Source organism: Pyrgilauda ruficollis, unplaced genomic scaffold, assembly GCF_017590135.1.
Source record: "Pyrgilauda ruficollis isolate IOZ18807 unplaced genomic scaffold, ASM1759013v1 scaffold54, whole genome shotgun sequence".
Taxonomy (NCBI): Eukaryota; Metazoa; Chordata; class Aves; order Passeriformes; family Passeridae; genus Pyrgilauda; species Pyrgilauda ruficollis.
Window position 1 is genome coordinate 6,397,592 of NW_024527044.1, and position 19,171 is coordinate 6,416,762.

At 41.2% G+C, this 19,171-nt stretch overlaps 1 protein-coding gene across 1 annotated transcript in view; it reads left to right on the plus strand.

Moving 5' to 3' along the window:
* Positions 1–19,171, plus strand: part of TFAP2D (transcription factor AP-2 delta) — a 47,093-nt gene that overhangs the window by 10,639 nt on the left and 17,283 nt on the right. The window contains exons 3-5 of the mRNA XM_041480952.1: positions 5,202–5,367; positions 8,049–8,167; positions 15,446–15,587. Coding sequence (XP_041336886.1) covers positions 5,202–5,367; positions 8,049–8,167; positions 15,446–15,587 — 427 coding nt within the window. The remainder of the gene's footprint in view (positions 1–5,201; positions 5,368–8,048; positions 8,168–15,445; positions 15,588–19,171) is intronic.

The following is a 19,171-nucleotide window of genomic DNA, read 5'->3' on the forward strand; positions in this document are numbered from 1 at the left end:
TTGGAGAAAATTTTAAATTGCTTATAGACCTTTTGGAACTGGGATTAAACAGTACTGACAAAATCTGTACTGATAACTGCTTGCTTACATTTGCTACATGATAAGGGAAGAAAGCTAAGGAGAGACAGATTCTAATGTCTTTATTTTGTAACATACTCTAAACTTGCCAGAATTTCAGCACAGGGCAAAAAATAAACTATAAACTGGAGGATCCTACAAACAGCACCTGCAGATATAAATAATAGACTAATAAAAAGCATAACATGCTATTAATATTTTATATAAGATCAATCTGTTGACATTCAGGTGCTTATACTTAATAATATACACAAGTACACAAACGTCTATATGCTGAAAAACAAAATAAACAGCACTTCTGCAGTGTTGTCACCAGTGTATTATGATGTTTCCTGACATAGGTGCATGACACTTACAGGTGAACATCTTGGAGAAAGGGACTATGTTTTATTGAATGAATATAAAACACCCATCATATTGTGGCTGTTACAATTAACAAATATAAGATGGCCTTGCAGAGTGTAAGGATTCACAAAATTATAGACATGTATTTTTGAAAAAATTGTATTTAAAGAGTAAAAACCATCTGGTGACATTGACGGACATTTGTCTCTGTCATTCCTGAAAAAAACAAAAACATTGCTTATGAAAAGTATAAAAAATATTCCAGAATGTTGGTTTTATTAATGAAAGGATGCACAAATATTTTACTCTGATGGTGTAAGGGAGCCTTGCATTTCAGCAGGTGCCCAAGTAACTAAATCAGAATAAACCACCACACTCCATCCACCCTATTGTTCTCTTCATCTGTACAAAGGGAACCTGCAACCAAAACAGACCCAGCATCCTCACCACGTGCATTATTGGGATTTTCATTGTACTGACAAGATGGGGGATTAGAGCATGGCTCTGTTCTCCCTGCTGTCATCTGCACAACCCATCACCACTTGTGCTGGCATTTTGTACCCACATGTGCTATTTGATGCAGAGAAAGGAATAAGAGAGGGAAAATGCTCTCCCCATGTTTGCTCTCACTACCTTTTCCAGTACCACATAGCCTAACTTTTGTTTGTTCTAGGCTTGGGAAACAAAGCAAAAGCACAGTTCTCATGAAGAAGGACCCTGTGTGGAGCATGAACTAGTCAGTTAGAAAGAAAAGGATTGGGCCCTCAAAGTAAACTAATAAAAATGAACTTAGTCTTTTGTCATTCTTCTCTCTCAGGCCGCTTGAAAATAATCATAGATTAGAATTATAGAATATGTTGTGTTAGAAGAGACCTTTAAAGGTCATCTACTCCAACCCTTTGCAATGAGCAGAAACATCTTTAACTACATCAGGTTATATATATTCTCTTGAGGTGATTTGGGGGTTCAGTACACAGCAGTTTTGGGCCCTTGGTCTGTCACTTAGATGAGGTCAACTGCACAAAACATCTCCCTTTCCCATCCATTATTATCTTGTGCTTATTGCAAAACCAAATTTTATTTATTGAAATCAACATGAAGAAGACAGATCAGAGACTAAAACTCTGTCATGAATAAAGAAGTAATGGAATAGAGTTGGATGAGAGAAAAGCCTTAAAGAAGGGATTGAGTGCCTGAATCTTCCCTCGTTTCTTTCCCCGCCCTAATCTATCAGTTGCAATATAAATTATAATTCTCCCTTTGCCTAAATCTGGTCCTACCTCTGTTTCCACACCTCTATGGCTGTAAGAGCACAACCATCACCATTTACAGTCATCTCCAAAGCAGCACCTTATGACAACAGATGAAGTCAGATCAGACCACGTACTCACTTCCCTATGGGAATAAAGAGCTGTCCTAAAAAGAGTCTTAACACTCACAGGCCCATTTCACGTGGTACTCAGAGCACAAAATTGTTGAGGCAATCAGCTGGATGGTCCCACCAGTTATCTCAGTCTCCCTGCTCTCCTTTTCCATTTTCTGGCTTTTCTGTAGGATGAATGCCATGGATAACAAGTCAGGGTGCAAGGGCCACAGCTTTCCCTTCTTTAGGCACAATGTTGTGTGGCAAAAAGAAATTTGTGGGCAGATTTCTTTGTTGTTCCTGCATGTGGGGCTCTTAATTTGATGAGCTGAGGGGGTCTTATGTGTCCTGGCACCAGAAGTCAGTCTGTAAAGATTTCCAAAGCCAGCAAAAACTGCTGAGAGTAATAGGGATCTCCAGGCTGGGTCACTAGACTCACGAAAAACATTATTTCCACTCTGTTTTTGAGGCATTATTTCTGCTTCTACTGCTGGAATCTTAGCATCCCACCTCTCAAGTACTCTGTTATGACAAGATTGGCTCAACAATTAAGCAAGGATTGACTTTTGCAGCAACACCTACAGTGGCATTGTGTTGACAGGAAAAAAAGCTGGCTGTTACCACTGCTGTTTAGTTCACCTTAAAACATATCTTGTGGTCTTCATGTTAAGCTGCTTTGCAAAATCACTCTAACACGCGATCAGAAGGAAGGAAGGAATACTCTGAAGCTTGTTCTTGACAAGAAACCTAATCCTTCATCTTCCTGTGTGGCTGCCCTTCTCCTTTCTCCTCTCTTTCCAGCAGCCCTCTATGCCTTTGTCTGTTTACCAGTGGTGCAAAGGCCAAGACTTCATCCATCTCCTCTCCAAGGTAGTGTTTGTGGTAGGAAATTCATGCCTTCAAAAATGCACACAGCTTGTGACAGACATATCTTCATCTAGAAAGCACCACACTGCTCTCTGTTGCTGTGTCAATGAATAATTAATAGAGTGAAATAATTATATGCAATAGATTTTACCTTCTTGTAATTTGCTACTTATTCCCCATGTTTCTGGAAAGCAAATGACCTAGACTTGCTGAGTTCTTTTACTTTTAACCCATACCTGGCTTACCTGGAATTGCTTTGGTTTAGATCCCGTTTCTTGGGCATGATATTTTAAAATATTTCAGACTGCAAGCAACTTTCTACTAAATAGTAATAAGAAGTGTTCCAGTAAATTCTGGTTAGGGTAGGAGCAGCTGCAGGGTAACAGGTTTTTGGATTAAAGGAACAATTATTTATCTGGCATAAAGGGTGCACATACTGGCTTAACCTGGCAAGGAGATGAACTTTAATATGACACTGATTTCAGTACAGTCTCACTCGTTATAAAATCTAGAGACTCATTGAAGTAAATAAATATGTAGACAGTGCTACTGTTTTCTTGACACGTATATATATATACACGTGTGTATGTGCATTGTGTGGCAGATGCCAAACAAACAGATCTACTCAGTGTTAACGCTCTTCACAAATGTACCTGACAGACCAGAAGTTGGAAAACGTTGCTTGAAAATATTTACAGGTTTCTGGAAAGAAAAAAAAAGAAAATCTACCAAAGAAAACCCAAACACACCAAAACAACACAGACCCAAAATTATTTCAGGCGTGTGGCGCCAGATTTCTGTGTTTGAGCACATGAGCTCATTAATTGTAGCTTTGAGCTGTGTAAAAATGTGCATCAGTGCCCTTGATGTGCCTATATTTTGGTGATGCATGAATTGTCTCTATATCTTGTCTAAGAAGTGGACACTAATATCTGCCCTGGAACATAATTAGAAGTCATAAAATACCCTGCTGTACTGAGTCAGGATCTCACCCATCTGGGATTGATACCAAGAGATGTTCTTTTCTGGTGTTGCTGTCAGCACAAATGTTTAAATATACCTTCAAGAGCTGAAATATTTGGAAAGAAATTCTGTTTGCCTTATGTAAGCAAGCAATAGTCTGCATTTAATGGAGGTTCATCCTTCAGTCTGTCTCTGTGAGAAGTGGAAGAGAGTCACCTTAATTTTAAGAGGGCTGCATGTGTAAGTTGATAAAGAAAAAGGTGTAGGATCTTGCCTAAAGGGACCTTTTAATTGTCATTCTATTCTATTCTATTCTATTCTATTCTATTCTATTCTATTCTGTTCTCATTATAGAATTCAGATTAGAAGATAAATTTTTTAAGCACAACAAAGTGAGCTTTTGTAGTTAAAATAGATTAAGGTGTTCACAGGAAAAAAGAAACTATCAAGGCATTTTAAAAGATACAGTATGCTTCCTTTAAGCATAAGTGATGAGCACAGATTAATTCTGCTCTAAGAAGGTCTTCACATCATCATCCTCACGTAAACCATTTGAACTCCTTCTAGTAGTGCATTGAATTATATGATATTTTGTATCACTGTCATATGCAGCTCATTCTTTTTCTCATCTTTCCCCCAGGGAATAATAGTGCATGCAGTGGTAAGGTTTATTTCTTCCACAGAATTTTTTTGTTGTAGTCAGGTTGGAGAAGGCAGGTCAAAGAAAAGTGTTTTGTGCTTGGTGATGAAATGTGTGTTAGTCCTTAAGATTATTTATTTTTTTTCCCTGGGAGTTTGTTCTACTCTCTTGGAACAGTTGAAGAGAAAGTTTTCTCTCTTTCTCTCTTTCATACTAACTTTAAGTTAAAAGCTCAATTTTGCCTGAGGAGTTATTGATCACAGTCTTGACTGAAAGATTTGGTGATCATTCAGCAGTTTTAGACCCAGGCCAAGTAATTGCCACTCTCAAGAAACAAACAATTGCAGAGCTAACCTGAGATAAACTGGTGTAGCTCAATAGATTTCAATCGTTAATATCAGCTGAGGATTTGACCTAACTTTGGAAAGAATTTATGAGTTCAAAGGTGTGGAAAGCTGCTCTTGCTGCAAATCACTGCACACCCATAGTGTTCTTACATCTTTGTAATCCTAAATACTGTTATGAGAGTTAAATTTAACATTTCTCATTAGAACCAATGTCCTAATATTTTCACAAACTGTGTTTTTTAAAAATTGTGAGTGAGGGTTCAATCTTTTTTTTTTTTTTAATCATACTAGATTGGAGATACCTTAGTGATAATCAGGGATTTTTTTCAGAGCATGAAATCAAATGATATCAAATAACCATAACAAGTTGTTTTGACTGTAAAGCTTATGAGATCTAATAATTCACTGTTCCCACACTGAAATTCCAACACATTCATTTTTCTCAAAACAATAATATTATAGAAAGCCAAACCACACATGCCCTGAGAAAAACCAAACAGAACCGGCCACAAGAGAACCACAGAATTGTTCTTCATGGCTGAGTTTTGTCAAAACACAGAAGAGGTTTCCCTCATTTTAATATTTCCTTTTCTTGAAGGTGGCACCTGTGTTGTCAACCCCACTGACCTGTTCTGCTCCGTTCCTGGTCGCTTGTCCCTGCTCAGCTCCACTTCCAAGTACAAAGTGACCATCGCAGAGGTGAAGAGGCGCCTTTCACCACCAGAATGCCTCAACGCCTCCCTCCTCGGAGGTATTTTGAGAAGGTAAGTTGAAGGTGAGGATAACAACTCCTAGACAATGCTGTAATTGCTGTAACTTTTTTTATTTTCAACAGATAGGTTTTATTCTTTTCCTCTACTTGGATAGTGGTCGCACTTGAGGTGAACAGAAGGGGATGGATCAGGAGGGACCACTGGGGAATTTTCAGTAAATTAGCAAGTTTACATTTTTCATCAAACTGATTTTTTTTGACCTCCTCTGTTCAGTTACTCATCAGACATGGATAGATGTTGCTTTGACTTGTTTTGAGCAAAAAAAAAAAAAGGGAAATTCAATGTGTGGAATTCACCAGACGTACAAATCTAAATTCTTGCTGAGGAACAATCTCAAAGCAAGTAATTTTACTATAGTTACAGCCCTCCCTCAACAAAAAAAAAAAACCAAACACTGAGGTGCAGGGATGTGTTTTTCTTCCTTTCTCTGCATGTTTTTTTTGAGCACAAAAAAACCCCAGAATAAGCTGGGTTTTTTTTACTTTTCTCGTTGTGAGATATTAGGGGAGAAGGGAATACTTAGGTAAAGTTTTACCTCTGACCCTTCACTGACCAGAGCAGACACCAGCAGAGAGCAGGAGCAGAAAGAAGGAAAAGGGCAGAGTGTGCCTCACATTGCAAGAGGAAAACCAGGAGGCAACTGTAATCCAGCCAGGCATATCTAAGTCACGGTGGCCCTGAGGCATCAGCTCAGATGGCATCAGCTGCTCCAACGCCCTTTGATCAAAACTAGCTGGAAAGTCATTGGCTATTTCACTGCTGGCACTGAGGGCCACACTGATCCTCCTGCTCATACTGAAAGTCATTTTAACCAGCCTGAGACATGCAGGCACTCCAGAGCTGTCTTGGAGAGTAATGACTATAGACCATAAATTGTTTTCAAGGCATAAGTCCCATTCAACTGCCTCTCTGGGTATTGGAATACAAAATCTACATTCACCAAAATTTTCCCCTCCATTTGAAACATCCTGGAGAAACCTTCAGCTAATTTTCATTTAAATACTCCTGCTGCAGATTTCATCAATACAGTGCAAACTATTATGGATTCAAGGGCATTGACTTGAACGTGGGGGCTCACTTCACTCCTCTGTTAGAATGCTTGAATGATCCCTACAGGTTTTTGACCCAGACTAAATATCTCCTCTCCCAAATTAACCCAGGGCATGGAGTTTGCAAAAGCCAGGGACTCCTCCCTGTCTGCAGTTTAGATGTGCTAAATCAGTTTTATGAATCAGAGAGAGCAATGGAAGAGATTTGGTCAGGTTGTAACTGAGAGTTTCACAGCTAGGGAACAGGCTCAAGCCCTCTGTATTTGACAAGGAAAGAGGTAGGAAAACAAAATCTCATTGATTGTTTGCCTGAGACCTTGAATATTTGTTTTTTCATCCTGTCAGCAGTCACTGGTTACCTATTTTCCCAAATAGCTTGCTTTGGGAATCAAGTGTTCTTCTGAATAAAGAAAAAATTATTTTCAGAAGATATTTCCTGAACAAACAATGTGGCCAAAGTTGTGGTATTTTTTAATGCATAAAACAATCATCCAAACAGTGATATTCCATGTTTGGTTTCCTCGTTGCCTGAAGGAACTTGAACACGAACCTGAAAATATTAAGTTAATTATTTTTGCTACTCAGTGATTACTTTTTCTAAGCTGAGGGCCCCTCAATCTCATTTGGGGTTAGTTATGTATGTCTTGTATGAAAAACAAAGGTGTAGACAGGCCATTCGTTTGGGAAGGGAGATATCCAAGTTCCAGGCACTGTTTTATCCATTGTTTAAGTATTTTAACATTAATTATTTGCTGTCAGCTGACTGCTGCATCTGTTTGAAAGATACAGGTTAAAATTCCCTCAGGCTGAGGAAGAATTTGAACCTACATCTGCTGCATATGTGGATTTGTGTGAAATGCCTCAAACACTGAGGTGCCACAGAAAGCAGCTGGGACACACCAGGACCCATTTTGTGAGAACAGTGGGATGGAGGTGTTTGGCATAGGGGCACAGATAAACAGTGATGGCTGAGATTTTAGCTTCAGCATTTCCTATTGCCTTGGCCCTCTTACTTGTGAGTTTTGGGCTTTGTAGACAACATTTCTAAATACCCAGGTCTCTACATAAATTATAGAGAGATAGTTAGAGCTGGTTTTCACATAGACATCTACATTTAAGTGGATTTCTGGCTTCCTTTAATAGCCACACAAGCCAGATGAGTAAAGTTCACTCATTGTGGATATCTGTTTAATCTAATTCTAGAAGGTCATGTTTGTCTCTAATTTGTCTTTGGAGCCTGGCTTGGCTAAATCAGGTATAAGTGTTTTCACTGTCAATATTTACATTCAGTCACTGTAACCCCAGCTGTCATGCCCAAATCAGGTAACTGGGCTCCACTAGGTGGAAACTGCTTAAAGATCTGATGCCCCTGTGACAGACATTAAAACCTCTAACTCTGCCAAAAAGCTGATGTTAAAGAATCACCTAGATTAAAGAATCACCTAGAGCAGGCAGGAAATTAAGAATACATCTCTGAAATATTTCCTGTGGATGTCATTGCTGCAGGCATTACCCCATGTATTTGTCAATGAAGTACACACAATTTCTAGGCTTATATTAACACTGGGGAAAGGTCCAGAATAATGACAAATATCTCTCTTTCCTGCTGTTCTCTCATGACAGAGCAAAATCCAAGAACGGAGGACGTTGCTTGCGAGAAAAATTAGACAGACTTGGACTAAATTTGCCTGCAGGAAGAAGAAAAGCAGCAAATGTCACACTCCTGACTTCCCTGGTAGAAGGTAAGGTCTCTAATATTGCAATATAATATAACCATAATTAAAATGTTTCATGGCATGCAACCCTTTTCAGCCATAGGGTTAAATTCCATAATCTGTGTTTTGTATAAAGAGACCTGACTTGCCTAAAGCCACAGAAAGAGTGAGTGGCAGAATGGAAGTTTACTCTGAGATATCTTGGCTCCCAGCAAATGTCTTGGTCCTGCAGTTTCCTCAGCATTGATTTATGCTTACAAATCGATGTTCTGAGTGTTCTTGTGAGAGAGATGAATGTCTTAGACTAACTCTGTAAGTAGGTTTGTTTATCCTCCTTTTTTTTTTAACTTATGAATTTCCTGGAGCTGGTCCAAAAATGTGATGATTTTTTTTTTGTCTCCCATAAGAAAGCATAATATTTAGACAAGCCTTTTCCCCACACACATAAATGAACGAAATCTCTTTTCAGATAATATCTTGACAGGCTCAGGAGATACTTTCTTGGCCTTTATTTGTTGTTTAAATATCATTCACCAAATACTGCCAGGTTCTTCAAACCTTCAGCTGGGAGATGCAGGTTCAAACCCCTCAGGCAAAGGGAAGAAACTCTACCTGCATCTCTTCTGTTCTGGGTGAATCCACTAAGTACCCAGTTTGTTGTTTGGCTGTGAGTTGCAGCTCTGGGAATTTCAGATCCCTCCTCCTTGATGCTGAGAGAACTCAGCTCATCCTAAAGGTCAATACCTTCTACAATCATAGCCTGAAAGGGCCACACAGATCTAGGCAAGTAGGCTGAGGTCTCAGCACGTATTACCACAGAATTATAGAAGGATTGAGGCTGGAAGGCTCCTCTGGTGATCTCCCAGGCCAATCCTCCTGCTCCAAGCAGGGTCAATGAGAAGAGCTTGCTCAGGATTTTGTGAGTTTTTTGTTATCCCAAAGGATGGAGATCCTTCAAGGCAGAAATAGCTTTGCATCCTTGACACTGGAGGTTTTCAGCATATATGACAAGGGACTGAGATTTCCAGGGGTCACTGAGCACAGGGAAGTTCAGTGGGGCTGCCCTGAAATACGGGTGTGTCCATATCACATCTGCTTGCAAGAGAAAGCTCTCATGGAATTACAGTCTTAGAAAAGGTACCAAGTTAGAGGAGCAAGAGCTGCTCCCACCTTCAGGCATGTCGGGTCAGGGCAGATTAATCTCAGCTGGGTTTCATTAGTAAACAGAGCAATGGCTTTAAGCTGAAATCAGGAAGAAATTCTTCCCTGCGTGGGTGCTGAGGCCGGGGTACAGATTGCTCAGAGAAGATGTGGCTGCCCCTGGATCCCTGGAAGTGTCCAAGGCCAGGCTGGACAGGGCTTGGAGCAATCTGAGATGGTGGAAGCTGTCCCTGCCCATGGCAGGGCGTGGAGCTGGGTTATCTCTAAGGTTTCTTCCAGCCCAGACCATTCCATGGCTCTGGGATTCTATGTGACTAGTTATTCATTGTTCAGAAGAGGCTGAGAGGGAGGTACCTGTCTGACAACTGCTGGCCTGGGGCTGATGGCTGAGAACCTTTACTGTAAGTCAGGGCTGGATTCCTGCTTCCCAGGAATGGAGATGTGCCCACCTCCCTGCCCTTTATTCAAAACCAGTAGCAAACCTGCTACCAAGCCTACGGTGTTGCTTTTGTTCTTGGACTGCCTTGCTGTGAGTCCTAAAGACAAATACTGATGTGCCTGAGCTCGTTTTGGCAGAGATCTTTTTGCCTGGATACGCTAATTGTGAATTTTATCTCACGGAATTTTTGGGAATGGCACCACCATGTTAATGTTCCCACAGAAAACTAAGTGAAGCTCATTTCCTGCCTGTGTAACCAATTCTGGGTCAAACTTGGAGGTGCTCATTGAATTCTTGGTGGTATAAGCTGTTATTATTTTGGACATGCAGTTTCAGGTGGAACTGCACAATTTCTCCAAGGAAAACCATCCTTCAATGGTTCCTGCTGCTAGAGGAGGTAAAAATGTAAGGACACAGGCTTATTCTGTGTTTAGAGGATCCAGAGAGAAGGCAACAGGAGCTTTTTCTGTTGATAGCAATACAGAAGTTGAAATAATAACAATAATTTCTTAGTTCTATTAAATCTCTAAAATATCAGATACATTCTGTGGACCTCTCATAAGAACCCAGGATTGTGTCATTCTTGACTTCTTCAGATGATTCTAAATTCATTATTACTAAAGGTCCCCACAGTCTTCAATATATTGAGGTTTTAATATCTCTTTAAGGTAAAAGCATGCTCAACCTCTTGAATATCTATGTGATATAGGATAAGGCAAAATTAGTTGTATTATTGTGTTTATTGACCAAAACCAAGTAAAAAATCTCTGACATGACTCATACTTCTTTTCCTCTAAAAGATACTGAAATCATTGAGTTTTGGGGAGTCTGCTAAGCTCAAGGAGGAACGGAAATTTATTTCTAGGCTGTGGCTGTCACATGAAGGTCCAGATTTCATGAACATTACTCTGCGGCCTCCTGTTTTCTGCTCTGCTGCAGGATACTTATTGCTGGTTTGATCAGGTCGCATCTTTAGAGTCTTTGGTAGGGGCGTCTGCGGCCCAAAATAAGAATTGTTTGACAGATCGGTTATGTTCTCTTTGTCATGCACATAAATCAGCACAACGAGCGGGAAGGCAGACAGGGAGTGTGAAGTCAGTGTCGCAGGACTCTCCTGAGCAGTTTGGGGACACATCTTTGTGTAACCTGCAGGCGAGGGATGCCCTCTAGTGCCTGGACTAGATGGAGGGAAAGGTCATTTTTCTTACGAGTTCCAAAAGGAAAATTCTTACATATTAGCCGTAAAATAAAGGCTCCTCGGATAAATACTAGTATTTCCAAGGCTAAGCTTTACTGTGGGCTCAAAAGAGTCAAAAGCTTCTCCGGTGGGAGCTAGGAAGGATGTGAAAAGAGGGGATGTGTCCCCTTCTGTTTGAATGGGTCACTTACAAAGCATAAATGTGATTGCAGATGCAGGTTAAAGCAGTGCATGAATGATTTTTAAACCATCAGATTAAAAAAAAAAAAAAAAAGAAAAACTAATAAAAAAATTCTAGAGTTTGTTTTTCTGTCAAACCTGATTAAGACACTAAATTTCCTAGACACACAATTAACGACATTCATCATTTGGGGACCAAAACTCTTGAGAAAAACAGGTCAGCGGTTTCTTTTTTCATCGTGCTCTCAACTATCACACTTCTCCCCCACCAGCCTTTGTTTAAATATCCTTCCACTTGTTCCTCCTCCCTTCTCACCCTACAAATAGAATAAACTTTCCTTCCACCTCCCGCCTGTCCCTCCTCCCCCTGAGTAACATTTCTGCTGGGTAGAGCATCCGGAGGAGGCACAGCCGAGGAGAGAGTGGGAGGCTCAGATGCCGAGTGTCCCTCTCCTGGGGACACAGCTCCTGCCTTGGCTCCGCACAGGAGCAGCTCTCACTCCTGCTGGCCCCGGGGGACCCTCAGGCCACTCCTTGCACCTGCCCACAGAACCCTTCCGAGGTGCTGCTCTCCCCACCGAGGCTTTCCAGAGCTGTCCCTGCCAATTCCGCTCCAGCGCCTGTCCTTTTCCATCGTGCAAGGCTCCCAGGTCAATTGTCATACTGCAGAGGAGGGGCAGCACTGCCAGGAGATGCAGAGCTGGGTTTAAGGAGAGCCCAAGATTCCCAACATCTGCTCTTTATCTCGGCAGGAGGAAAGAGCTGGGGGGTGTCACACACGGGGAAATTGGATTTCAGGTTGAATTTAGATTGAAACAAGGCAAGTAACTATAATAGTCAGGGGTTTTAGCTGGTTCTACCTTTATCATGATTCCTACTGTGAGGTAAATAACAACTAGGCAGAAGATGGGAAATCTAAGGTAAAAGAGAAAAGGTCAGTTCATCCACATTTCCAACATTTACACATTTTCTCCCAAAGTAAATGTTTGTCTGAATTAGGCTGTAGAAAAAGAAAGAACATATTCTATGACATTTTGTATAAACTACTTTCCCCCACCAAGCAGACTTAATCCTACTGTACAAATCAAAGGGATATCTATTCACAAAAAAAAAAAAATGTATATCACAGTACACTTCTAAATATCAAATCATCATTTGGTCCTGGTTTAAAATGACATCTTTGCTCAACAATCAGATAGGAGAAATTATTCTCTGTGGAGTGTACTCAAGTCCACTTATTTTTTTTTTAATTTAGAATTTGTAGTTAGAATGCAGGATGCCTGCTCTTTATAGTATATGCATGCTTATATGAATAAATATGCATAGCTCTAACATGCATTTTCAGTATATGTGAGTTTTCCATTTCCAGCAAAAAATATTTTCAATTTTAATTTAATTTATTTTAATTATTACTTCATTAAAAACAGTAATTACATTTGTATTTACATTTTTACCAATCTATATCTGGGAAGAGATAAGAAATTTTGTTTCTTTTTGCTCATGTGGTGTTATATCACAGTCACAATCCCAGCTCAAGACAGGTTTTATACTTTTGAATAATTTTCTCAGATTATCAGAACAGTTTAGTATAATTTTCTCAGCTCTAGCAAATAATATAAACCCTCTTTGTAAATATAAATTTGAATGAGAATTCACATTTTCATTCCCTTTTTTCTAACAGTAAGTGGAAACATTCACATTTCAGTCACTTAGTTGTTGATCATGTTAAATGAATGCCTACATTTTAGCACAAAAAGCTCTGTTCTCTTGAAGAAAGCAAGACTTTTTCCAATGGTTAAATGTTTGAATTCTTTGCTGTACACATTCCTTGTATTGTTACTGGGACTGACTGGGACCATGATGAAGCTGTCTGGAGAATTGCAATTCCACCTGATGACAGCTTCAAAGGGTTTGCCTTTTCTTTCCATGCTGGAATGAAGATAAACCTATAAAGTATTTTAACAGAATTTAGTTGAAAAGCAAAACCTGGTGCTCTTCTGAAATAGATTTACTCTGTAAGTCTTTATTTAAGGAAGATTAAAAGCATATATGAAATAGACGTTTTGAAACTACTCTACAGAAATGTAAAAGCTATGGCTTAAATTTGTACCCTTTCTCACCCATGAAGAAGCCTGGGATAGATATTTGAAATACAAAGCAATCCGTCAGCTCTATGCCTGTTCATTCTGATTGTTTGTTAACTTACCACTGAAATACATTTTGCTTTCACTGAAAATTATTTCACTTTTCTAGAAGCTGCAAACTAAGTGGAAATTGTTTCTCCTTTCAGCTCAGAGATACTGATTGCTTGTTAATTGCTTTTTAAGAACAGGGAAAATAATGTTTTAAAAATAATCCAAAGAAAGCAGATGATTTTGACAATAATCTTCAATTTTTGCTGTAAAGTTGGTTACAGTTGCAGAGGTTGTAGCTGGCTGGTATCAGCAAACAGATTGCCTGGGAGTGGTGCATGGATTTTTTTCAGTACCTGAATAAATTGGGGCAGATAAACACACAGTAAAGCATTTTCTTGTGGAATCAAAAGGTGTTTTTCCATGAAAACTCCAGTGGGAGAAGGGGAGAAAATAATATCTCAAAAGAGGGAGAAGAGAGTTGAAGTAGAGGTCAGTGCATGCAGTTTCTTATTCCTCATACTGTCCCTGGCACAGGACCACTGTTTCCATGGAACTTCTCCTCTTCCTTGGCTTAACCAAGCCTTGCTGAGGATGGGATTCATCTCTCCACCTTCATTGCAGTTGTACCTTCTCATGTCAGATCATAATAAATAGGGAGAAATCAGCACTTCTGGGTTTAATGATTTAATTTCATGATTAAATGAAGTTAAATTAATAATTAAACATTTTATTATGTTGCTCAGAACAGCTGTGGAATTTCCATAGCTGGAAACATTCAAGACTGGGCTTGGAAAAGCCTTGAATAACCTCATCTAAGGCAATGCTGTCAGCAGAAGGTGATTTCCTGAGTTCTAATCTAGACTTCCAATAATTCCTCTGATTCCCTTTTGCCTTCTACACTAGTATAGGATGATACATGCTCCAAGTGCTACTTTGTCTCCATTGACTTCAAAGTATTAAGTCAGACATCAATATTGACATTTAATCTGAGGAATTCCACTGCAGATATTCTCAAAGCGAGGAGTTGCATGTCCTGTATCCCTCCTGACAGCATCAGACTTTTGAACTTCAAAGAGCCAGAGTCCAATGCCACTTCTCCTGATGGCAATCAAACACACAACTCTGAAAAAAAAAAAAAAAAAAAGAAAAAGGCAAAAAACCCACAACCCCTGAACTCCAAAACTATTCTGGAGCACATCTCTGTTAGTCATTCATGCAGATGTGCTTCAACACACGCTTCTGGTAACTGACCTATTTCTTCTTTCTGCAATGAGATGAGAGCAAGTGTCATCTGGAAATGCCTATTTCCCACCAGGCAAACACTGACTTAGGCACAGCTGTTCACAATCCAGGCAGCTGCTTTTGGTCAGACAAATCCCACACTGAGGTTGTCAGAGTCACAGAGTGCAGGTCAGAGTGTTCAGTAAACCCTAAAATTAAATTCTGGATTCTCTAAGCTAGTGAAGAGGGTCCTGTTCTTCCAGAGGCATTTGGCAGTCAGCACGGAGTTGGGTTCTTGTGTTCAGTCTTTGCAGTGAGGTGGAGAGGTGCTCAGTGCAACTTCCTTCTTCATCATTTTCCCTTATTGTTTTGCCTGGTCAGTTTTGTTTGCAATCCTTCTGGAAATAAAATTATTTCTTGAGTTCTCCCTTAGAGTCTGCTTTTCTCTGGTGTGGGGCACTTGTATTGTTGGCTTAACCTCTAAGCAATTGTACTGGAATGTGGGTTATCCCCATGGGTCTTTCCTGGCGTAGAGGGCTCTTCTTCCATTAGACACAGGCTGACTCAGTTCTTCAAAGTTGTTTATTCCTACTTTCCTCTCTTTTCCATACCTTGAATATTGATGATGAACAGGGCTTGCAAAATTGGGCAGCTGCCCAATACTCACTGGTGGCAAGAGAGGGCCAAGTGTCTTGGCCAGTATTTTCTCCTGAGAGGGACATCCTTCCATCTGATGAGAGGAATATCCTTCCTATCTTCTGCCTGGCACCAACTGATGGCTAAACATCAACAGGACAACTGGGCTGAAATGTGTAACTAACTTGAGAATGACTGTCTATGGAAGTGACTTGCTAATGTTTGGGATTTTTTTAAAGAGTGTAATATAAATTCTGTAACAATAATAACAATATAATGATGATGATGATGATAATAACCTTAAGAAATTACTGACCCATTTTGTTTGACCGCAGGGGAAGCACTACATTTGGCCAGAGATTTCGGCTACACCTGTGAAACAGAGTTCCCTGCCAAGGCAGTAGGAGAGCACATTGCCAGACAGCACATGGAACAGAAAGAGCAGACAGCGAGGAAAAAGATGATCCTAGCGACGAAGTAAGGAGGGAGGGGAAGCGAAAAAAGAAATCGGTCTGTCACTTCTCCATGTTGGATCTGTGGGCTGGGGGAGGGAGGAGTGGGAGTATGGAGCTGGGATTGTGGTGTCTGCTATCACAACAGTGCTCACTGACTGGGGGGGAGCAATCCTCCTAGGAGATGCTGAAAGAGGGACCTTATTTACTGCAGTGGGGTTTTAGTGGCTGTGCTCCCATTGCCCATGGTTAAGGGGGCATGTACATCTTCCCAGATGCTTTGGTTAAGATGAGAGCAGAGGATATTATTACATGGTAAGATCTATGGGACAGAAACTGGCTTTGTCTCCTGTTTGTGTGTGAGCAGGAGATCTGAGCCTTTGCTGAAGTACTGGTTACTGCTGGGTAATTACTATTAGTCTGCTGAGGGAGAGCTGGTCTGTAGGAGGACAGATCCTCTCTGGATGCAAACTGCAAGAGCTCCCCTGAAGTCAAAGGCACTGGAACAATGTACAGCAGCAGGGGAGCTTTGCTAAAGACATTAAAGACACAAAGAGGCATCAGACTTCACTCTAAACAAGCCACTCGTCTCCCTGGAGCAGTAACATCATGTTAGGATAACATTTCATCTAGGTTAATTAGCCTTGATGAGGGAAGAATTAGGCTTCATGAGCCATGGGAAACAGGAATAAATAGTCTGTGTGGAGTAGGGCAGACCTGCCCTAGGTGTGTGGTCTGACTGTGTGGGGTAACCTTGAACACGTTTGCAGTCTTGCTGTGCTCACTGCAGTGTCATATTTGAGGCTGAAGTAGAGCTGAGACCACAAATCTGAGCTCCCAGATCATCCCCTCCGTGCTGGAAGTGCTTGAAAACCCTTCCAGGCTGTGATATATCCAACAGGGAAGATTTCCCCTAGTAAGGGAAAGGGCTGACCAGCAACAGGATTGTCCTGTGTATCCCAATGTCCTTCTGCTTTGGCAAGATTCCTGGCCTTGATGTCCCTCTTGTATCCAGAGCACTGTGCCCTGGCAGTGACCCAGAGATGAGATACCCTCAAACACCTCATGCTTGTGAATCCCATGAATGTAGTCTGTGGTCCTTCCCTGGGGTCATAAAAGCATCACCATGTGGATCAGTGGGAATTTTCTGGATGTGATGAGAGACCTCATATACCACGTTCCTAATTCCCCTGTACATTAAAAGGAATAATGTAAGTGGAATATTATCTTATTCTTTACCTGTATCCACATTCAAGGGCTCCAGGGGTTTCAGAGGCATGAGAATATACCAGCTGGCCAGAGGAAATTGCTCTCTGCAAGTTGTGTCTCCCCATTGCTGTGCAGCCCATTAACATCCTGCCTCCCTGCTGAGGATTTGTCCCATTCATGGAACACAATTCAACCAAAAGGATGTAAATCTTCCCCATTTTCGTCTGGTTTTAGGGAGAAATCACAAAGCCATGGGTTGTAATTATTGGTGGGTCACTTTTATGTCCTGTCCCCAAAGGCTGTGCCACTGAGGGCCATATAAGAGTCTCACTACCTTTTCTCACCACCCCATATCCACTTTCTCAGCCTCCTTCACTACTGAGATGAGGTACCATGAGCATGCACTGCCTCTAACCCCCATGAACTTCAGGCTTGTAGGCTGTTATCCAGCACTTTTTAGGAACAAAATTACCTTTTTTCGCCGTCCTATCAGTTAAAAGCACCAGGAAATTACTCAGGGAGGTCTGTCAATAATAGAGAGGCCACATCCTACTGCAGTCAGAGCTGATAACAGGGACAGATGGGTCAATGAGTGTGTTACTACTGCCCTCTCCTGCCTGCAAGGAGAACAGGGATTCCCATTCCTGCCCAGGTGTTCAGGAGACACGCGTCCATGACATCACAATATCAGCATGGCTTTTCCCAGCCACGCTTCACATGTCTGGTGCAAAGAGCTCTAGAAAATCATCAGGACTTTCCACTGCTCACCAGCCATACCGAAGCTCTAGGCTGGCAATTTCAGCAATTCCACAACTTCCCTGATTCCTGGGCTTGTGAGTGCTGACACCAGAAAAAGCAGGGCATTATTGTGCTGCTGCCAAAACCAACACAGAAATTCCAGGGTGGTAAGATCACTCATGGCAAGCTTTGTCTGTGGAAAGAGCTGGAGTGCCACTGCCTGTTTGTGCTGCTTCTGCCCACTGTGGGACAGAGCCAGAAGCCCACAGAAATTCTCACTTGTGTGGTCCTGAGGAAAAATAAGGGGAAAGAACAAAGTTATTTCCACAGTCCTTAGAATATAGGTGATGAGGAAAAACAAGTGGAAAGGGTAAAATGATTTCCACAGGTGTATTTCCATTATGGATTTAGACATCCAAATTCATCGGCTCAATTCAGCTGCCCAAACACATGCACACACTGCCATTTGAGTTGAACTGGGTTTTACAGTTTGGCCATGAGCTGCTGCTCCAGGGGCACACAGTTCTCTTTTTGTTACTGTGTTGTATCTGCCATGGCCATGGATGTCTTGGGTATTAAAAATCTACATGTGGGTAATGAAACAGAGCCCTAAATGTCCACAATGATGAAGGCTCCAGTGTCCAGTAGGAGCTCCTAGGCCTCCTTGACAACAAGGGCTTCCAGACCTTGTAAGCAAGAAATCCACCCACCCTGAATGGAAGCAGTTCAGCTGCCATGCACAGAACTGTGACCCACAGGCCAGTGAAAGTTAAAAAATTATACTTTAGATACCAACAGCCAACACGTGGAGGCTACTGAGCTGAAGTGACTCTTTTCCTGCTCAGTCCTACCTGGTCTGAGACCATGCTGATAGAAATATAGAGAACAAAACCAGGATCATTGTCCATCATGGAACAAATCACATTCATTCTGTTAAACTGCTTCATCTCCCAAAGCTACCTCATGGAAATGGTCTCTCCCATTTGCAAACTCAGGACCTGCCTGGGACAGTAGAAATTGATGCAACAGGATGGTGCCACGATCTGTTCTAACAGTTTTATGGACCAGACAATGAAGAATGAGAACTCTACTTAATAATTGTCATGGGAAGAAGAGATGATTTGGCTGTGTAGCCACTGTTCACTGTTGAACACAAGTATCAGCAATAGCAGGATGAGAGTGAAACAGCCTGAAAAGAGCTGAAAGGGTCAGAAAAGCATAAGCAATGAGACAAACCAGTCTTCTACTCTCTTTCTTTCCACTCACCTCCTTTGACTAAGCAGATGATTGTCTGGGCAAGTGGATGGTTTTCTGGACAGGCCAAAATGCTCCAAAAAAGACTGAATTGTCATAATTCTGGCCAAAGGGTGTTACTATTGCCCTATCAACCCTAGAAATGTAAAAAAGATCTCAGGATACACATTCAATTCACATAGAAATAGAAAAAAAATAGTGGGAACTGGTTTTATAGGGTCTTTAAACATGGGTCAATTTTCCTTGCAGAGGCATGGGAGAGCCTGAGAGGTTTCACAGCAGGGGACAGAACCTGACCAGTTTGCATCTTGGACAGTTGCAACACTGCTGAAGGCTGTGTCAACTATTGCAGTTGCTGGAGAGGCACAGCATCCTAGAGGAAACCTCCCAGTGTTTCACAGCACAAGG